The 22,295-nt window shown below is 43.3% G+C and overlaps 1 protein-coding gene across 1 annotated transcript in view; it reads left to right on the top strand.

Annotated features, from left to right (window-relative positions):
* The first annotated feature begins 230 nt into the window (after positions 1-230).
* Positions 231-22,295, top strand: part of LOC132572715 (interleukin-20 receptor subunit alpha-like) — a 39,821-nt gene continuing 17,756 nt past the window's right edge. Inside the window, exons 1-3 of the mRNA XM_060240076.1 lie at positions 231-375; positions 17,577-17,706; positions 20,751-20,929. Coding sequence (XP_060096059.1) covers positions 282-375; positions 17,577-17,706; positions 20,751-20,929 — 403 coding nt within the window. The 5' untranslated portion in view covers positions 231-281. The remainder of the gene's footprint in view (positions 376-17,576; positions 17,707-20,750; positions 20,930-22,295) is intronic.

The raw sequence follows: 22,295 nt of genomic DNA, 5'->3' as shown, positions 1-22,295 counted from the left end.
GAGCGAGTTTGGCACCTGTGCCTCACACTTTCTTCCCGGAGGCTATTTTGTCTGCTCCACCTGCCCGGTCGGAGGAGGGACCAACGGGCGGGATGAGAAAACAGCTCCGAGTATCGGTAGTTGAGGCGAACAGGCGGCGGCAGCGGCAGCAGCAGCGAGAAGCCAGCTGCCCTCCTGGGCCCGCCTCTGTGGCCTCGCTCCCCGGAGAAAGGAGCCCGCCGCGACCCACGGGCTCGGCGACCATGTGACTCCCCCCGCCCCACTCTCCGCATCCTTTCTCGATGTGCGTCCCCAAAGCCCTGGCCCGGCTGTCGGCTCTGTGGCTCCTCCTCCTGCTGCGCCTCCTCTCCCCTCCTCCTCCGCCAGGGGCTTCAGGTAGGTCCGCAAGCGGGGGGGGGGGGGCGCCGGGCACAACTTTTCTCTCCCCCCCCCCGCCTCACCAGCTTTAGGGGGGGGGTGTCTTTTCCTCGTGATCCTGCTAGTCCCCTCTCCGGCAGGCTCTTGAGCCGTGATGTTGTCAGCGAACCAAGTTGTGGGAAATAATAAGGCCCACGGAGTGGATGCGACTGTGACGCGTTGGTACCTCGCAAACTTAAAAGGTAGAGGTAGTCCCCTGTGCAAGCACCAGTCGTTACTACCCGCCTTCATTCCCGTAGCAGCTGCCCTGAGTCAGATTGCTGCGTTGAAGTTCGCGCTGCTGACTCAGGGCACTTTCTGCTGGCACCAAGGCTGCCTGTTGTGGGCTTCTTCAAACTGGACCCCTAGCGCCTTGCAGGTGTAGGGAACGTTGGCTCTCCAGATGTTTTTTTGCCTACAACTCCCATCAGCCACAGTCATTGGTCATGCTGGCTGGGGCTGATGGGAGTTGTAGGCAAAAAAACATCTGGAGAGCCAACGTTCCCTACCGCTGTGGGGTATGGAGCGTGCAGGGGCTGAACTCGACTCTGGCTTCACTCCTGGAACTTGCTTTGAATGCCAGACTCAAAACCGATGATGTGGGTGATAGTAAGGAAACTTGTCTCTTAACATATTATGCAGAGTGCTTTTGTCACCAAGGCCAAACCCACCTTTTCCAAATACTGGGCAGCACTTTTAACTAGCTGAGTTCTAGTATGCCAGAAATGCTAGGGCCAGGGAGGCATCTCTCCACAGTGTTTCAGAATATAGCCCAGTATTCCCCAGGATCGCTTGTGTTGCTGGTGTTATTCACCAGCTATGGTTGCACAAAAAGTCATGGGCTTGAGTTCTGGCTATGTATGTCAAATACAGAAAATCCCCCTTTTTGAAAAGTGACTGGCCTGTATGATTTTTCAATAATTAGTATAAATTGTTCAAAAAGAAAAGAACCTCATTGTACATTCAATTTGAAATTTTTTGGTTCTTCTAGAGTTGATATGGAAAGCCTGTCCTTGAGACATTATTATTTAAAGATCATTTATCAGAGATGCATCCTTAAAATAATATATGCCTTCCCATACCAAGCTAGAAAAGCATACAAAAGACTCTTTCTTTGGGACTTCCACAATGATGTTCAAAAATCACTACTCAAAATCTCCTCACAGTGCTTAATTTCCGATTTCTATAGATAATAATGTACCATTTCTATCCTATACCACATGATACACCTTTAAAACTTGGTTGTGTTACAATTATTTATTCTCTCTCCCTCCCATTTACTGTAAATATGGGGGGGGGTGTTAGGAATCATAAGGCAAGGACATCATTTTCAAAAATTGTGCAGCACCTAGCACAATATGGGGCATCGATTTAAAAAAAACAAACACAATAGTACTAAGAGAACATTCCTATTTCAAAGGCATGTCCTCACTTTGGAAATGCTGCCCCCCCCCCAAAAAAACTCCTGGTTTGTGAGAATTGGTTCTGGTTATTCAGTACTAGTGACTCGAAGATGTTCTGCATATAGTTCCTTTTCTTCATAATTTTGGGATAGAGGACCAAAGGTGACTGCCTCTTGCTCCACTCCTACATCTTTCCCCTGATACTGCAAAAAAGTCTAAGGGGAGATGATGTCTCACTTGTTGCCTCCCTCACCATTCCACTATTCCTGTGGCAGCACCTGCTCCTTGGCACCTCCCATTGAGGAAGAGAGAAAGTGGGAGTGGCAGAGAGGCAAGGAAGAGCTGCTATTCACTCCCCCCTTGGCAGTGGTGGGGCCTTGGGCCCCAAGAAGAGAGTGGCAAATGCCAGAAGGAGATGTGGACAACGGGATGCTCCATTTGGTTGGTCATGGGCCATGCTGCCCCGCTGCCTAGCTTGGATGTCAGGTCTGCCCACCAGGGTAATCTGGTGTATTTAAATCATTATGAAAAAGTTTTCAATTCTTGAAAAAGCATGTTTACTAATTAGTTACTATAACAAATTAAAATATATCAATTTGTAACCTGTGTACTATCCCAAAGCATCTTCCAAAGCCTTTGATCGTGCAGTTACATGCCTTTTGATTTACTGAATTTATATCTGCTTTGAGGCAGGGAATTGGTTGTGCAATTAAGCATTTCTGTTCGGTTCTCTTTGCCCATGTAAGGACACCAAGTGAAATCACTTACTTGAAGACCAAAAGTAAAGTTCAGCATTATGGGAGGTGGGAAATCCATGTGACTTTACACTTGTCCTAGCCATCCTTTCCTTGCTAAACCAAGGACTGTAGGCGGGGATTATTTAAGAAAAACAAAATACAGAGGGGAGGGCAGCTCAGCATGTCCCTTGTCCCTCTTTGTGAAGCTGTGCTCTGGTCCATGCAGCACTTTTCTGTCAGCTTGGCTAGAAGTGGACCAATCTGTGAGGAAAATTCCTTAATGCAACAGAACACAGCAAGTTAAGAAGAGGAAGTGCTTAGGTTCATTCTCCCTGATGCTTTGTTGTTGTTGTTGTTGTCCATAGTCACTCTACTGTCGTCAGGGTGACTACAGAGATCCCTGCCCCAGGCCCATCATGTTTCTGAAACAGAACCTTGGCGGAATAGATATCTCATAAAATAAATAAATAAACGTTACTGAGCAACATATGCGATGGAAATTTCTGTGCTGTTTTGGTTAATAATCTGTAGACTGTCACAATTTATACAATGTTAAATACAATTTATGATTTGTTGTGTCAGTCTCCACAGATATTTTTTAACTCTCTTCCTTTCTTTAACATAGAAAGGCAGACTTTGCATTCAGCTGTTACAATACACTGTAATTCAACTAAGGTTTGCCAGCATAGGGCACAACCAAAACTTGTTGCTGGGCTTATGTGCTTCCCTCGCTCCTCCTCCCTCATTTTTCTTGCAGCAAGCTGAGTTTGATTGACAAATGTCCTGGTTTGATCAGGTTCCAATGTGCCCGCCAGCAGGAAACACATAACAATTTGTTCAAGCACACTCATTGGACACCACAAGTTGCAGTTAGACTGAGGACTTCCTAAACTAGAATCCTCTCAATCTTGGTATGGCCTACAAGGGTAGGGAGGAGGGAGTGCATGAGCTTGCGGATTTGGGGTCCATTCTCATTATAAACAAACTGTTTCTGACATCTGAATTCAGCTGTTACTTCTGTAATTCAAACGACCACCCTGTAATATACGCCCATATCATTACCACCTTGTTGCAGAGGGCAGCTAATGACTTAAGAAAGGCTGACCAGCAAGCTCATGGCAGAACTGAGAGTTGAACAAAGGCACTCTATTCCATAGCTTATGCAGTTAGCCTCTAAGTGCTACTCCCAGGTAGAAATTTGAAAACCAAAAATATGATAAGCAGCAGCAAATAAGAGTCAGATGGTCTCCATACAGGTTTGTACTCTAAAGGACCACTGGTTCCTCATGGGACTTAGCATCTCCTCTAAGAAATTTACAAAAGCTGTAAGCAAACTGCACACCTGAAACTTATTTACAACAAAATGTGAAGTGCCACCCATTACCAAAGTATGCATCCCACTCAAATTCTGGTAACCTCATTATTGTTGTTGTACCACCTTTATTGTTATACCAGGATATTTTGAGAATTCTCGTGTAATGATAATTTATATAAATCTTGCCCAGTGTGAAGAGTGATGTATTATTGCATGATTTTGTATGCTGGGCTGTTTTGATTCAGTAACTCCAATCGGGGCGGGGGGGGGTGTTATTTTATTTATGGGATTCGATAGGTTGGCACATGAACTGGAAGATCATTCATCAACTTCAAATTTCAGAAAGCTAATAAAACTCCCATGAGAACTACTGCTGCATACTAAAACTTGGCAAAAAGATCAAGTAGCATTCTTTGCTTAAAATTATCATTAATTATTCTGATTTTTCTTTTGTGTGGTAGAATAAATGTTTCTTAAAGTGTAACAATGTACCCATTTTAGAGAATGAGTTTTCCAGGCTTCTTCCTTTCCTTTGTCCAAGTGCAGAGGCAGCAAAAGACCCATGTAAATAAACATTCACTAGAAATGATGGCAGTTTAAAAGACTAAATTTCTATAGTTCTTCATGCTTATTAGATCTATTTTAGCCACAGCTGAAAGCCTATCAGTTTTGTAACAAGAAATCCACAACAGATATCTCTTGTCAGTTATCTTAAATATAAATATGTTGATGACAAAAATAAATTTTAATTTATCAAGACAGGCAAGAAGAAAACCCTCCAAAGTCACAAGTTTTGATTCAGTACATTCTGAGGACATAGAATAAGCCTATAAGTCTTGTCCTGACTGCCCTTCTAAAAAAACCTCAGCATTCATCTGTACTCAGATGCCATAATTAGCCAACATTTATAACATATTCTAGTTAGTCTACTGGATAGGACAGGCCCTGGTTTTTGCACAAGCCAAAGTGTATGGCTTCTTCCTTTCTGATGCTCACCCATCCTATACTGATCTCTCAGTGGCCACATGGCTGCAAAGAGTAGTGCTACTTCTGCTGCAATCCTAAGGACACTTCTCTTGGAAGTAAGCCCCATTGTATAATATGGGACATTTCAGAGTAGACCTAATTAGGTTTGCCTCTCATATTGTCATTTATGAACTCAGATATCAGAGCAAGCAATATATCAGATATCTGTTTGCATGCAAATGACCTATGTCACCATTATCTCTCTTAGGGCACAAGAATGTGAAGGGATGTGGAGGGATGTAATTCTGCTGTATTCACCCAACCCCTGCTGCCAGTGTTGATTTTTCTTATTTTTTTAAGCAATGATGAAATGGACAAAGATTTTCTTCCATCCCAGCAGCCAGTCTAGAGATGCCTTCTGCACATGGAGTTGGAGCTCCCTCAGTAATGTTTGCTTAGCTTTAAAAGTAGTGGATAACATTGACCTGGTTTCCATTCTTCCCTGATAATGTTGGCAGAACTTCTCTAGAGCTGCTGCTCAGATTGGGCAGGGCCTGAGGCCTTTCAAAGAGCTGTTTCCCTCTTTGCTTGAGGACTAAGCCACCGTGAAACATAGCTAGCATTGGTATAGCATTAAAAGAAATGAAATGTGGGGGTTTTGTCATTAGGAGGCACCCCTTTTCTGGAAAGGAAGGGTCAGTCTTCATCTTCCTTTCCTGGGCAAAGAGATCACAGCTCCAGGCAACAGTGATCAGTGTCTGGGTTTGATCATGGCATTGTGATAGCTTTGGTTGCAATCATAAGTGATCTGTAACTAAGCCAGAAACCTAGACAGCTATATCTGTGGGTGGGGATTAGTAGGTGTGTAGGTCGTATTGTTTAAAACCAGCTGTCCTGTTCCATCAAGATGATCAGATGCAATAAAATAGATCAAAATAGCTTCACCACGTGTGTGGGCACAGACCAAACCCATGCCTATGGCAGGTTAAGATTGAGGCTCTGTAAGTCTTCTCAAAGAATGATATTACGGTAGATCAAGTCATTAACCCCAGAGTTGGTAGAAAGAAGCAAATAGGATCACTCATTGGTTGGTTTCACTCCTTCCTTTCCATGGTATTCAGCACACAGTCTGCTGCTGTCCCTGAGGACCTATGAGTCAGAACATTTGTGCTTGTGGTCCCAATCATGGAACTAAAGTCAGGCTTCTAAATAATAATTGTAAGATTGCCCTAGATACCATGAGATCAGAGAACAAAAAGCAATTAGGATTATTCCTGTTTTCCTCGTTTGCTGAACCCATCTCCTTCCACACCCAGCTCAAACTCACTGCCCTTACTTTTTGAAAAATATGCAGGCTGGTTTCTTTCTCCCCATCAGTCCATCTTCAGATCCTAAACTCTTGAGGCAAGGGCCTTCTTTCTACTTTGTTTATAAAATGCCCAGTACATTGACATCATCATCATAATCTAATATTACCATCACAGTTCTGTGAGAACTACAGATTTTTTTAGAACTCAATGGTAGCATTTTTGAGTGAATGCATTCTCCTTCTCTTGCAACTTCAAATCCCATTTCATCATACACAAGTGATTCTTTATCATCTTTTAATATCTGTATTACTGTATTGAGATTTTTTTTCCATACAAAGGAACCATTCTTCCTTTTCTGCTAGAGTTTGTTATTTGTTCTTTAAAACTGATACAAAAGCCAATTACAGTATACCTGTTAAATTAAAAGTAATATTATGTGGTAAGGTAAAAGCACAAAGGATTGCTGAAGAGTAGGAATTGGAATAAAGCATGATACTGGCTTGGAATTGCAAACTTCAATATGCCAACATTCAGTTTTCCCCTAAGTGTTTTCAGCCTTTAACTTTATTTAACTGTATTCTCCACGGGTATTGTTCCATTATTTAATTACCGTTTTTAATTCCACCAGAAGTTCAATTCTAAAGGATTTGAGGGATTTAATTATATTTGTTCTATGGATTTGCATTGCATTAACTTTAGCTTGGCTGTTTTATTCTTATCTCTATAATACTGGATTGATTACCTGCATGCTGCAATGTTACTCTTGAGAGTTGTGATACTCTGGGAACAAAATTCCAGACTGACAGTCTGGTAAATCCTGCCATGAAAGGAAGCAAAACCTGAACTTGCATGCAGGGCAATTACTCTGGTAGCAGAAGTTTTCCTCTTTCTTTTGACATCCTGAACCCAATGACTTTGCTCAGATGGCAGAATGATATGACTGTCTGAGAGTATCCATAGGACTCAGGATACCAAAAGTCATACTGTGGGTGCAATCAGATGAGCAGGTTGCCACAGCAGCATCCCACATCTGGAAAAGTAGCTCAGTTTTGTGCCTTCTCGTATCGATCAGATGGTGGCCACTAAGCCAGCATCAAAGCAGCATGGCCTGTGGTTGGCCATTAACATTGCTAATGTGCTGCAACCATGGACCCATGGGGAATGTCTGTTTGTTTTTAAGTCCTGCTATGCATGTGCAGGAGCGGCCAAGTGCACTAGTGTTCTTTGGAGTAGGGTTGGAGTGGGGGGAAGGATGCATTGGAAACAGAGTGAAGCGTTCACAACACTCATGTGTTTCCATAGTGTTCCATGGTGATCAGACACCCAGAAACCCACCATGTACACGCTTCCCCAAGAAGCCACCTGAATTTCCTCTGTGGCTATTTAAACTGTCTGGGAGTTGTCATAGCATGAGGTAAGGATGAGTGGGGCATTGTGGGGGGGGGGGGGGGGGAGATATGCATATGTGATCATGTCCATTAAATCCAAAGGGGAGGGGTGGCAATGGTGGACTTAACTACTTGTCTGATCTAAACAGCAGAAAACAAAAGAAAGGGAAATCTAGCTAGCAAAACTTTGGCATAGCATCCATCGATTTGCCAAAACCAAGGCAGAGAGTTTAGTTTACTCTCTGTATAAGCATTACTCTCCCCCACAACCATGTGTTAGAGGAGGTTTATTTATTTATTACTTTAAATTTCTAGCCCGGCTTCTCTGCAAGCGGACTCAGGGCGACTCAGGTTCTCCTAGCCAGAAGCAAAGCTAGCTCTCTGCTGTGCAGTTCCAAAAAATGCACCATATAAGCATTTGGTTACTGACATTCCAAGTAAAAGACAGGAAACATGAGCCAATTTTTCCTGTCTTTGAAGACAACAAGGCAAGGGGGAGGGATTAGTAACATAATTTCTAACCAGTCCATAGTTTTATTCCTTAGGGCACCCAGTATAAACAGGTAGTTAAATTGCAAAACATAAAGGTGCAGATTATTTCCTGGAGAAAAGGTCACAATATTTCACGTCTACAAAAGAGCAAATGGACAGATATCCCCAAAGAACAAACAGAAAGCATTTAAGTGGCCGATGTTTCAGAAGCTTGAGTTAGCTAGCAGTTCTTAATGCATACAAAAGAAAGGCTTTAGTATTGTACAGGTCATTGATGTGGAAGAAGGAATGTTCAAGACAAAAATATTTATTTAACAAACGTAGTTTAACACGGACAAACCCTTCACAGTCAATCTCCTTGACAGCAGAGGAATATTCCTTGGATCCTCAAGTATGTTTTTATTACAAGACAGTGTGTGAATTGGGTGGAGTCACACTTTGTAGGGTAGCCATATTGCTCATAGCATACCAACCAAATTTGCTTAGTTCTGTGATTCTCTAACAATAATGGCAGGATAAAGCAGAAGCAGGAAGAAATTGTTCCAAAGGAACATCCTGTTGTGGGCACCAAAAGTTAGGCATGCAGAGCTGTTGTTTCACACTTGAAGAATTTTTCTGTACAGCTATTGCTTGCATGTTGGAAACAGTGTGTACCCAGTTGTGTCTGTTTTGTCATGTTTGTTTACGGTAGGAAGCCTGCTCAGTAGCAATTTTCCATGGTTGGTATAGTGGTGAAATAAACTGCATTATTTCCATGTGACAGGATTGCTTTGTTTTCAGGGATGCCTCACACCTGGGCATTCTGGCCCATTTTCTAATATATTGCCAGGAGGTGCATTGGAATGTGGTTTCTTTGGAAGTTTAGTGATTCACCTGGCACTGTATTATTCCCATGTATTCCTCTAGGGTGTGTCGTTCCTTGGAATCTGGCATTCCCAGTTGTTTATTTGATAAAACACCTTGTTACATTTGTTCTTTCTTATAGTCTATACATAACAGGGAAAGCATCCAACAATTCTGGTTCTAAAGATATAAATACATCAAGAGATGATGAAAGCCAGGGGTATATTAAACTCTGTTTTGATCCTTCACTAATCAGAAACAGTACCTGCGGTTTCATTATGAGCCAGTTTAAATTTCAGAACAAAGTTTGAGTCCAGTGGCACCTTTAAGACAAGACCTCTAAGTTTAGTTCTGGGTATAAGCTCTTGTGTGCATACACAGTTTTTCAGATACTTATCTCAATGGGGTGCCACAGTAATCATGAGTTAGAAGTAGGGGGGGCGGTTGGGGGGGGGATATCCTATCATGAGTACCTATTAAAGTGAGTGATGTTGGACATCTCAGAGGCCTTTATTTTGCAATCTATTGCCAGGGAACAGTTGTGCAACATGAGATTGCAATCGTCCGCTACTTGAAGTTTATGAGATGGTTCCAATTCTTCCCACACAATTCCCTTTCACTGTTCCGCTGATCGGGACTTGTTCAGACAAATGAAGGGAAATATGGAGACAGTTGAAAGGCATTGGATTTGAGAGACAGGCCTGCTTGCTAAATGTGATGGTGTTGAGACACTTCTTTTAAACAAAGGTTTGTGTCCTGGAACACAGTAAAACAGGAGGGGAAGGGATTCTGTTTTTGAACACTAAAAGGCTTTTTTTTTTGGCTGGAGTTGACTTGTTATCTTCAGTAAGACACCCCACCCTACCAGATTTGTGTTATACAATAAACAAAGGCTTTTAAAAGTGTGTGACCAGGCACAAAATGTGCAGTTCCAAAACACATTTGTGGAGTTTAAACATTCACTTAGCTGGTGTAAAAATTGACTGTCAGCAATACAATGTTAAAAGTATAGTGGATAGTACAGATACCTCTAGAACCCCAGATCCTGATCAAGTGCACCTATTTCTCCTCTGGCTGCTGAAGACACCCCTTACAGATGCCACCAGCAAATCAGTGATCATAGATGTGCAAATCAGTTATCACAATCATGTACCACTGTGCAATTCCAAATTTTCTTTTAAAAAGAAATTGAAGCAAAGTTGTCTGACTCCTGAATTTAAAAATACAATTTCATATTCAACCAATATGCTTCTAACACTATTGACAGACACTATCTTAAATATCTTGGCCCGCTCTGAGAGTGATTTTTATCTGTGTAGGTACTGATGAATAAAGAGCAGAAATAAACTTAGTCAGTCTCCACCTCTTCTATATTGTGTTTCCCAAGGAATACTAGTTTCTGAATTGCTTTTGATCACTAGGTGAAATTTAGAAGATTTCTAAGATGAGTTTGAGGAACGTCGGACTTAAGCTGCCATTTCACGTGCCACCATGGTCCCACACCCCCCAATGACAGACATTTGCTAACAAATTTCTGAAGGTTTCTATCAGTTATGAAGAAACTTCTGGTTATACTTTTTTAAAAAAAATTAAAGGTGTTCCAGCCACACAAGGTCCAACCTGGCTCAAAGGTGTCAAAAATCAAGAGGTGTCAGAATTAGAAGAGGTACAAAACTAGAATGAATAACCTTCCTTTATGCCAAACTGTCAGCAATTGGACTGAATCTAATTTACCAATCACATTTGTTGTTAGCCAGGTGGCCTAACCAATCATATTTGTTCCTAGATGTGTGGCCATGTACTCTGTAGCTGCATGAAGGCACAACAGAGCAAGCCACATTCCCCAATTCAATGTTCCTTGTGCTAATGAGATGGAGTGTGCATAGAGTTGCCAGGTCCCCTCTTCATCCTGGTGGGGGGATTGGGGGGGTGTTCTGGGGTCAGTGGGACTTCATGCATGATATCCCTGATATGATGATGTCACCCAGAAGTGCTATCATCATGTTGGGGCAAACTATGGGTTTTGGGACAAAACTATGGGTTTTGGGCTTCAAAACTATAGAATTTGCCCAAAAACCAAAGTGTCGCCATGCGACATCCCTGACACAGCAATGTCACCCAGAAGTGACATCATCATGTTGGGGACATTGTACAATGATGTCACTGTTTGGGGTGGGGTTTCCCCCACTGGCCAGTTGGCCGGTGGTAGGCTGAAATCCCCAAAAGCGGGTGAATCCCCGCTTGGCACTTAGGGGCTGGCAACCCTAAGTGTGGAGGCAAAACTCCCTCCTGGTCCTTTGGCCTTGAAGCTTCTAAGCCCCAATGATCTTACTTGATTCCCATCTATGTGTTTATTTATTAGCTTTATATCCCATCCTATCCTTCCCAATGAGGGGCTCAGGGCAGCTGACAACATTTGGTTATAATAAGCAAAAACAAGTTAAAATCCAGTTAAAACTCACAATCTAAGTAGGCACATGAACTGTAAACAGGATGGCAATAACCAGAATAAGACTCAGGGCAGTTAGGGTTCCCAACCCCCCCGCCCTGCCGGGGGACCCCTGGATTTCCCCCCCCCCCCGATCTCCAAGAACGTGGAAGCAGGAGGGGTGGGGGGGAAACGGCGCGGCCTCCCTTCGCGAGGTGCATGCTGGGACTCGTAGTCCTTGCATCCTCTCCGGCTGCTACAGGCGTCTCCTCGGGGTGTCTGGCCGGCGGAGGGGGGGAGCTCCGCCCCCAGAGGACCATGTGCGTTTCTACCTCCGAAGGCTTCAGTCGCTGATTGAAAGGCTTCCTCTTGGGATGGGGTGTCTGTGTTACTTTGAGAAAGTTGGCAGCAACTCGTGAGTAGAGAGGCCGATTCCCCTTCAGTGTTGCCAGAAATGGTGGGGGGGGGGAGGGAAGTCTGCTGAGTACTTCATTATTCTCTATGTGGAGATCAATTCTCATAGGCTATAATGGGGAATTGATCTGGAGGTTTTGAGGGCTCTGGGGGCGCTGTTTTTTGAGGTAAAGGCACCAAATTTTCAGTATAGTATCTAGTGACTCTCTCCAAAGTATCTGCCAAGTTTCAAAACGATTGGACCATGGGTTCCAATTCTATGAGCCCCAAAAGAAGGTGCCCCTATCCTTCATTATTTCCTATGGAAGGAAGACATTTAAAAAGGTGTGCAGTCCCTTTAAATGTGATGGCCAGAACTCCCTTGGAGTTCAATTATGCTTGTCACACCCTTGTTCCTGGCTCCGCCCTGATGTCTCCTGGCTCCACCCCCAAAGTCTCCTGGCTCCACCCCCAAAGTCCCCAGATATTTCTTGAACTGGACTTGGCAACCCTAAGGGCAGTCCTTAATAACTCCTGTGGGACGTAGGGTTGCCAAGTCCAATTCAAGAAATATCTGGGGACTTTGGGGGTGGAGCCAGGAGACTTTGGGGGTGGAGCCAGGAGACATTGGGGTTGAGTCAAGATCAAGGCTGTGACAAGCATAACTGAACTCCAAAGGGAGTTCTGGCCATCACATTTAAAGGGACAGCACACCTTTTCAATGCCTTCCTTCCATAGGAAATCATGAAGGATAGGGCCACCTTCTTTGGGGGCTCATAGAATTGGACCCCCTAATCCAATCGTTTTGAAACTTGAGGGGTATTTTGGGGAGAGGCACTAGATGCTGTACTTAAAGTTTGGTGCCTCTACCTCAAAAAACAGCCCCCCTGGAGCCCCAAATACCCGCGGATCAATTCTCCATGATTTTCTAGGGGAATAAATCTCCATAGGGAATAACAGAGTTCCCAGCAGACATTTCCCTTCTCTCCCCTCCCCCCGCTTTCTGATAACCCTGAAGCGGGGGGAGGGTCTCCAAACCGGGAGATCCCCTGCCCCCACCTGGGGATTGGCAACCCTAGTGGGACGACTAATTATGTTGTTTTTTGAAAGTCATTCTGTGGGCAGTAGCTCTATGGGGAAGAGGAGACCAAAACAAACCAAATGGAACAGCTCCGTTTTAACTCTCTGAAAATGCCAAATCATTAAGTTCCCAGAGAGAGGCCTTCTATGATTTCACTAGGCCAAAAGCCTGAATTAAGTTTTGGAAACTGCTGGGCAAAGCCAGTTTCTTGACAGAGGAACCTCAGCAGGGTATAATGCCATAGAGTCCACCATACAAAGCAGCCATTTTCTCCAGGGGAACTGAATTCTGTAGACTGGAGATCAGTTGTAATTCTGGGAGATCTCCTGGAACAACCTGGAGGTTGAAAAAAAATTGAACCACAGGGAAAGTGCACAAGCTAAGAAAACAAAACAAGAAATCCTGTGTGACAATAAATATATACAACGCCACTTGATTGTGCTTTGTTGTCTTTTTTATAGAAGTATTTTCAGTCTTTTTAGGTATATCAAATAGCATTGCCAAGTGCCTGCAATGTTCCAGTGGGGGACTGTTCTCTCACACACGCTTTGCACACATGGCACAATGATGTCACCTGGAAGTGATGTCATCACGCCGGGTACATCGCACTGGGACACTCATGACAAAACTCTATGGTACCATAGAGCTTTATGGCAATTCCTAGAGTGTCATGCCAGGGTTGCTCTAGGATTCATGCTAAAACTCTATGGTATTCTAGAGTTTTACCGCGATTCCTAGAATGTCCCTGGTGCAATGATGTCACTTCCAGGGTGATGTCATTGCACAGAGCGTGTTGCACAGTGACAAGGCTGTTCAGGAACAGGGATCCTCCCGGTGGCCTGCTCTCTGCCGGCAGGTTGGGACCCTCCAGACCAGGGTATTGTAACTGGGATGTTATATGTTATAACAGAGTGACAGGTAGATACAATATTTTGATATACATAAAAAGACTGAAAATATTCACATTAAAAAGACAAAAAAGCACACTCTAGTGGCATTGTATATATTTATTGACAAACTGAAGGCAGCCCTACCTTTCCCCCATGTGCAGGCACATGACAGCAGTTACACCATGACTCCCTATATCTCTGAACACTCCTACCATTTAAGTTTGAGAGCCAATTTGGTATAGTAGTTAAGTGCTCAGACTCTAATCTGGCAGAGCTGGGTTTGATTCCCCTCTTCTCCACATGCAACTACTTGTACTTGGGTCAGTCATAACTCTTTCAGAGTTGTACCTTTAAAGTGCAGTTCTCTTAGCTCCACCTACCTCACAGAGTGTCTGTTGTGGGAAAGGGCAAGAAGATTGTAAATGGCTCTGAAAATCTGAGTGAAGGGCAGGGTATAAATCCAATCTCTTTGTCTTTGCTTACTTTTCCCCTGCAGAGCTGTGCAGCTACACAGGGAAGTAGGGAAAGGGGCTTTAAAGGACTAAAAAGGCAAACAGAATATGGTAGCGTGCTACCCTGTGCCATTCTGAAAGTGGAGCTTAGCTCTGCCCCATCCTTCCTCAGGGTGGAGGCTCCACCTGAAGCCACCTCCCAATTCTTTTAAAGCAGCAGCAGCAGCAAAAAAAAAAAAGTTTTGTTTCTCTCTAGGTTAAAAGAGAAAGCCCTGAGAACAGCATGAGTCATGATCAGAACAGTGTCTTGTGAACATAATCCAAGAGCTTCCTGCTTACCATGTGGGAGAAATTCCCACATGGAAGCTTCCTCACTTTGGCAGTCAGCATTAACTAGAAGTATACAGGGGAGTGGGAGGTCAGCCTGGCATGGGAAAACTGTAAGATAACATTGTGCAGGGATCAGATGAAGCACATAGTCCATGCTAGCCTAACATTGTCTCCACAGAGCGGAGGCCACGTGGCTATCCCAAGTTTTTTTTTTAACTATCCTAGACAAACGGTGATTTTTTTCTACTTTCATTGCTATGTCTTGTTATATGCAGAAGGAATTTATTTGCTCCTCAGTTGGGAGCCTCTTCTACCAATTCCACAAGAAAGGAACTGCAGGTGGGAGAACTGAGCAACGTTCCCTCTAAGCTATGGAGTCTTGTGAGCAAAAATTCTACTTTGCGAGTTACTGCCATTAAAGTTGTGAGCGATTAATTTGGCTACTGCATAAATCAGTTTGCTCTGGGGCCATTTTTCCTGAGCTAAGCAACAATGTATGAGCTGGAGGCTAAAAAACTGTGAGCTAGCTCTCACTAACTCAGCTTAGAAAGAGCACTGGAACTGAGCCCTTCAGACCATATTGTTTGCAGGCTTGGTTGAGGATTGTGATCCCCCTAGATCAGAGGCCCTCAACCTTTTTTGTTCCAGGGACCGGCCTAAGGGCTGGCTGGCCCACCGTGGCCCCAGAGCCAGTGGCCACTCCCCACTCCCACCCCGCGGTGCCTCCTCCTCCTCCCCCCATTTCCTCCTTCCTCCTCTGCCCCACCCCCCGCAGCCTTGCCGCCTGCCCCCGCACAGCCTCATCGCCCTGTTTTTACCACTTTAAGGCCAGGGAAGGTGAAGCACCTTCCAGACTGACCCCCCCCCCCACCGATCAGCTGATCCAATTGGCCGGGAAAACCACGGCAGCGTGGCTGTTTCAGCAGTCGCTCACCGCTGCTGCCACGGTTTCCCCCGCTGATTGGATCAGCTGATCAGCAGGGGGTGGGGGAGATCGGCCTGGAAAGCGCTTCATGGCACCTTCCCCAGCCTTAAAGTGGTATAAACGAGGGACAGCAAGGCTGCATGGGGGGGGGGGCGGGCAGGCGGCTGTGTGGCCCACTTGGGAACAAGCCACGGACCGGAACCAGTCCACAGCACAGGGGTTGGGGACCCCTGCCCTAGATGATTTCCTTGATTGCTGTGGAGCCCCCAGAATTCTGCCATGCCAGCCAACTCTCTTTAATGTCTATGGGGCTGAACCACCTTTAAAAGATTGAATCTGCTGGAAGATGTCTAGATCCGACATCTAGAAGAGGGATGCCAGCCTCTAGGTGGGACTTGGTGTCCCTTTGGAGTTCAACTCTAGACCATGAGATCAGTTCCCCTGGAGAAAATCCACATCTGCTTTGGGAGACAGAATTTATGGTCCTATGTACCCCACTGAGTTCCCTGTCCTCTTCAGGCTCCATCCTCAAATTTCCAGTTTTTTTCCAACCTGTATCTGGCAACCCTAGCCCCCCCCCCCAACCCCTGCTGGTGCCCAGGAGGGACCTGGCAACCCTATCTAGAAACCACCCATACTTTTCCTGCTAAGAAAAACACTTGTGACTGGCTAGGGTTAGCAACCTTATGATGGGGTCTGGAATTATGACTGATCTCTAGACTAGTTCCCCAGATCAGTTCCCCTGGAGGAAGCGGGAACTTTGGAGAGTGGATTTTATGCCGTTGCATCTCTGCTGAGCTCTTCCTCCCATCCAAGACATGCCCTCCCAGATCTCCAGGAATTGCCTTTAAGCTGGAGCTGGCAATCCTTCTTCTGTCTGGGATGGGCTAAATACACTTTTCACATGTCTTTTTCAGTCCAATGAATTGCTTTGGTGAGTGGCTAAGGTATTGAGTTCTGCTATCGTAAACAAGTTTCATTGGCAAGAAAGAATTATAAATTAAAAGGAAAAGGAAATTATTGTTTCTGGAACAGGAAGAGGGACTTAATGCCAGTGGCACAAGCCTGAAAAAATTATACCAACAGCATGCAGTTTAAGCATTTGAGTCCTGCTGATTGCAGCTAGCTCCCTCTAGGTTGTACCTCTTGGCTAGAAGCTTGAACCAGTTTCAAACAAGTTGGTCAACATGAACTAGCTGTGAAGAAATTAAACAGAATTACACTAGAAGCAAATTCCTAGATAACACTAACACAGAGAACAAGGTTAGTAATGCCCTTCAGGCAATACATCTGAAATAATTCAGTTATAATTGGATTTTTGTTGCTTAATTCATAATTGCAAGTTCTACTACCACTTCCTGCATCTTCTCTGTTGCCTTCTTGTCAGCATTTTTCCTTTGCAACCTAATGCTTGGAATACCTCATGATAAATAAGTACTTTATATAGGGAGTCTTCACAGAAAAGAAGATGAATCTGCTATACCTCAGTTTAGAAAGCAGAATTATCTTTCTGGATTGTTCCCACAGTTTTCAGCTAGACATATATGGGCCCCTAAAAGCTCTCACGTCTTTTAATACATGTTAGCTTTACTTATGACAACCTCTTTCCCTTTCTCCTGCTGAACTGTCTGTTGCCATATCCAATAACTGCATAGATATATGACCTACAGTTGGTGTACAGGTAAACTGAGCACTAACAGGAATCTAGTATATGGGTAAGATGTTGCAGCCTTGACCTGGATAGCTCAGGCTGCCCTGATGTCATTAGATCTTGGAAGCTAAGCAGGGTTGGCCCTAATTAGTATTTGGATGGGAGATCACCAAAGGAAAACCAGAGTTGTTAACGCAGAGGCAAGTAATGGCAAACCACCTCTCTGAATGTCTCTCACCTTGAAAATCCTATGGGGTCTCCATATGTCAGCTGTGACTTGATGACAAAAAAAGAGAGATGTTACCCAGAAAAGAGCCCTTGTATGCCACTTAGTCTTTCAGCCTAATCTTAGTAGACAAAAGGATGGGATCTTTTTTGAAAAGGCAAAAAGCTAGAAGAGGCTGAATAAAGATTCCAGTAATCAGAGAGGGAGATACAATTGTGTAACACAATTCCTTGTCTTCCCAATAACAGCCATTTATCTCTGCCTCCCCATGACTGCTTTTCTATATCTTATTAATGCAAATGTATTTTCCAGTTGTTCACATATGTCATACATTGTTATTTTCCCAACAGCATCACACTGTACTTTGCCCAAGCCTATGAATGTCCATTTCGTCTCGAAAAACATGAAGAATGTCTTACATTGGTTGCCACCAGAAGGAATAACAGCAGAAAAAGTAAACTATACGGTGAAGTATTTAATGTAGGTTTGATTTTCCCATGCTACCATTATTATGATTTGTGATGTATTTTTAATTTCCAAAGTTTTTCATTGTGTTGTTTTCACAAAAATCCTGTGAGACAGTTTGCTTTAAAGGAAAGGGAAGCTGATGCTGGTGTGGAAATATCTTGCTTGCAGGCTCGTTCCATCATTGGGTATTTTATCCACCTCACCCACTCCCTGCCAGTTTCTAGAAAAATAAACTTTTAGTTTTTCTTGCCTGATAAATTGTATCTCCTTAAAGTATGATAAATCACATTGCCTGCTTTGGGTTGCTGCTAGATCCAGACCTTTCTTTAGATGCCCAGGTGGCATCAGTGACACAAAGCTCTTTCTATAATTGGTACACTGGCTGTGATTCAGTCACTCTTATGTTTTGATAACTTTGGCAACTGTATCTTGTTTCTGGATGCAATTCAAAAATGCTGATTTCCTAACTTCAGAATTGAAAAAAAACTGCCCATATTCCATATTTTGAACATCTCAATCTTTAAGGTCAGTTTTAAAGCTCCAGGTGTCCCTATCTTGAAACATTTGATGAAAAAGGGGTCTTTTCAGTGGTTTTACCTTGGTACTGAAACATACTTTCTGGAGATGTGCATGGCACCATTTATACTGAGCATTAGGTACCAAGCTAAAACAGTTCTATTTCCCAGTTTTTAATTAAGATCTCCAGCTTGTTTTTATCTTTTGATTTGCTAAGTGCTGTTTTTCTCATCTGTTATTTTATCATGTGTTTTTGTATTTCTACTGGCTTCTTGAAGCTTATTCATTACTTTGGCTATTTGCCATGATATCTTTTATTTTACAAAAAGCAGCCTTGAACATTTTTCTGTAAGTTATTTAAATAAGTAAATACATTAGGAAGGTTCTATTTCTGCACTACTGAGAGGATGGGAGTCTCACAACCAATTGATTGGGTTTCTTCTAAAATCCCTCCTAATTCCATAATCTTCTCAAGCTACCTCTGTCCAAAGGTAAGGATGTCATTCCTTTTGTATGCAGAAGTCAGAAAAGAAATGATATTTTTACAAAATAGTCATAACAGTAAACAAGGCATGTTCCAATATTTAAAGTAAACATGGCATGGTACAATAAAGTCAAATTAAAAAGTAAAGCCAACAGCCCCAGTCTGGAGGAAACACACCAGAACTTGGCTGCAACAGTAATGTGAAAACAAAGGGCGTTTTCGCACTGACCTTACTCGGGAGCAACGTCCCTCTTCACCACGCAGCGTCTGCGCGGATTTCACACTAATTGCTCTGCAGAACCCGGAAGAGCCGCAAAGTCCCGCGGTTTTTGCGTCGCAAATGTAAACTGGCCAAAAACCAGTTTACATTTGCGACGCAAAAGCCACGGGACTTTGCGGCTCTTCCGGGTTCTGCGGAGCAATTAGTGCAAAATCCGCGCAGACACTGCGCGGTGAAGAGGGACGTCGATCCCAAGTAAGGTCAGTGCGAAAACACCCAAAATCATCTATCCAATCTTTGGGAAAGCTCTCCCAAGCAGCCAAGTTTTAATTCAGTAGTAAAAAAAAAATTTGGAAGGCAAGTTTCACTAGACAGGGTGTTCATATTCCAAAGACCTGGTTCCACTACTAAGAAGGTCTTACTCCAAAGCTCCATCAGTCTTACCACCAAAAAGGATGGAATCTGGAGCAAAGCTTCCCTGCTACAATTGAAGGAAGGCTAAATGGGTTGTTCCTTCAGATGCCTGAAGAGCAGAAATCAGCACTTTGATTGCATTCAATGTTAACTAATATCTAATAGGGATGGAAATAAATAGGTATAACATTCTCCCTGAAACCTGCTCTCAATAAAATGTAAGCCTTGTAATGCTGTAACAGTCTTTGACCAGTCTTTAAGGACGACCCCACATAGAGCATATTACAGTAATTTAACTGGGAAGACACTGAGACATGAATGCCAGGGGCAAGGTATAAGAGAATCGGACCTTATCATCTGGGCCTGGCTTCTGACATCACTTGTGAACCAAAGAGCTATTTTAGTCCCTGCAGCTGGCCTTGGTTAGTGAAGGTGGGCAAGGACAAATTGAACTAGGGTTGCCAGGTCCAACTCAAGAACTATCTGGGGGCTTTGGGTGTGGAGCCATTAGACTTTGGGGGTGGATTTGGGAGCAAGGGTGTGATAAGCACGACTGAACTCTAAAGGGAGTTCTGGCCATCATGTTTAAATGGACCGCACACCTTTTCAATGCTTTCCCTCCATTTGGAAATAATGAAGGATAGGGGCACCTTATTTTGGGGCTCATAGAATTGGACCCTCTGGTTCAATCTTTTTGAAACTTGGTGGGGGGTGTTTTGAGGAGAGGCACCAAATGCTATGCTGAACATTTGGTGCCTCTACCTAAAAAAAATAAAAAAGACCCATCAGAGCCCCAGATACTCACAGATCAATTCTCCATTATACCCTATGGGAATCAGTCTCCACAGAGTATAATGGAGTGCCAAGTAGATATTTCCCTCTCCCATCCCCACCCCCCGCTTTCTGATTACCCAAAAGTGGGGAAAGGGCCTCCAAACTGGGGGATCCCCTGCCCCCAACTGTGAATTAGCAGCCCTAAATTGAACAGTACCTTCGGATGGCAACTGCCAATGAAATTATAAAGAGTAGCCCCAAATCAAAGAATCTGGAAGCTACCAATATGCCATGATAGTCACCAAGAGACTTTAGACATGCCATTGTCACTCAGCCACCTACTCCAGAGGGTCGTTGTGAGAATAAAAGGGGGGGAGAGGTATGCCAGCCTCTAAGTTGGAAAAATGAGATACAAACTGAATAGATAAGAAAAATGGATAAATTGTTTTGTTCATACCAGACCACAAGAGTTGTTGGATACACTGAGCAATTTCTTTCACAGGGAACATATGGGGGCTCAATACAAAAGGTCATAGGAACATTCTAGAGAAACATCCAAGCAATGTGGACTGATTTTTATGGGAAAGAATAATGAGCTGCATGAGTGCTAACTGTTTCCCTCTCTTTTCTCTACCATTTTAAATGCAGATACGGCACAAATAAATGGATTAAGAATTTAGAATGCAAAAATATCAGTCAAACTTGGTGTGACCTCTCACATGAAACTTATGACCATAAGGAGCTATATCATGCCAGAGTAAAAGCCTTTTCAAATGGGAATTGTTCCAGCTGGGCAGAATCTCCACGGTTTAATCCATTCACTGACAGTAAGAAAAGACCTAAGCAATGTTACATGTTTACAACTGGGATGGAATATTCTGAAGGATAGCCAAAACTGATATTTTATAATAGATCCAAAATGTACTATGTCTGATAAAATGTTTATATGACAATTTGTTTGTAAATGTGGTTGCAACATCAGGTAGGGAAGAAAATTAGGCTGCACCGGTAGGTAGGAGAAGAAAGAATAAGGTATAAGGGAAAGCAGTTTATTGACCTTTCAGATCCCCATGTGTATTTGTATTGGGTTTTGTATTGGGATCTAATAAAACAAAGTTAAAATAGTTACAGTTACATCAGTGCATGTTAATACCAATATTATATCATTTAGAATAAACATACAAACTAATAATTAAAAATTAAAAATATATATTTTTAATTTAAGGTACATGCTGAGCATGGTAATAGGGAACCTAATGTATTTCCAGTGTGACAGTTTATAACCCGTGCAACAACTTTTACCAGGTACAAATTCACCAATGGATTATTTGAAATGTGGAAATTGTTCATACTGCATATTTGCATGCAATATTGAAGTATTCATAAATCCTACAGATGGAAAATAGTATAAACTTTACAAATTGTAACGCTAAAGGAGTGATATATGCTATTAGATGCTATCTGATTAGAGAGAGAGAATCTCAAAGTGCTTAAAAATACCTCAGGGTGTTTAAAAACATGTGTTTATGAACATAAAAGCAATATCTCTCTTGGAAGAACAGAAGCACGTTTTGTTCCACATTTTCAGAGAATCATAGAGTTGGAGCTCCAGGGTCATCTAGTCCAGTCTCCTGTAAAATACAGGAAATTCACAAGTACCTCCCTTTACACATGCCCAGTGACCCCTGCCCCAAGCTCAGAAGGTGACAAAAAACAACAGCTCTCCAGGATCCCTGACAAAACTGGCCTGGAGAAAAATTGCTGCCTGAGTCCAAAGTGGTGAACAGCATTTTCCTAGGTGTATAAGAAGGGGCCATGAGAACTAAGCACTGATGCAGCCCTTCCTGCCCTCCTCCTCATGATCTGCCTAAGTTCAGAGAATCAGCATTGCTGTCAGCCATCTAACCTCTGTTTTAAAAACTGCCAAAGGAGGAGAGCCCACCACCTCCTAAGGAAGCCAGTTTCACTGAAGAACCACTCTGTCAGGAAGTTCTTCCTAATATTAAAATGGCCTTTGCAAAGCTGAGCAGCATGCAAGTGAAAGCTAAGTGGCGAATTAACCCACCCAGAAGTAGTTGAACTCACTGCTCAGTCTTCACTCGTGTACTATGCAGCTTTGCAAGAGCCATTCAAAATTTAAATGGCTTTTTCAAAGAGGCCAAACAGCAATGTCATCCACTTCCGGTTCACAGA

Source organism: Heteronotia binoei, chromosome 1 (assembly GCF_032191835.1).
Source record: "Heteronotia binoei isolate CCM8104 ecotype False Entrance Well chromosome 1, APGP_CSIRO_Hbin_v1, whole genome shotgun sequence".
NCBI lineage: Eukaryota > Metazoa > Chordata > Lepidosauria > Squamata > Gekkonidae > Heteronotia > Heteronotia binoei.
This window is presented reverse-complemented; position numbering and strand designations above follow the sequence as displayed.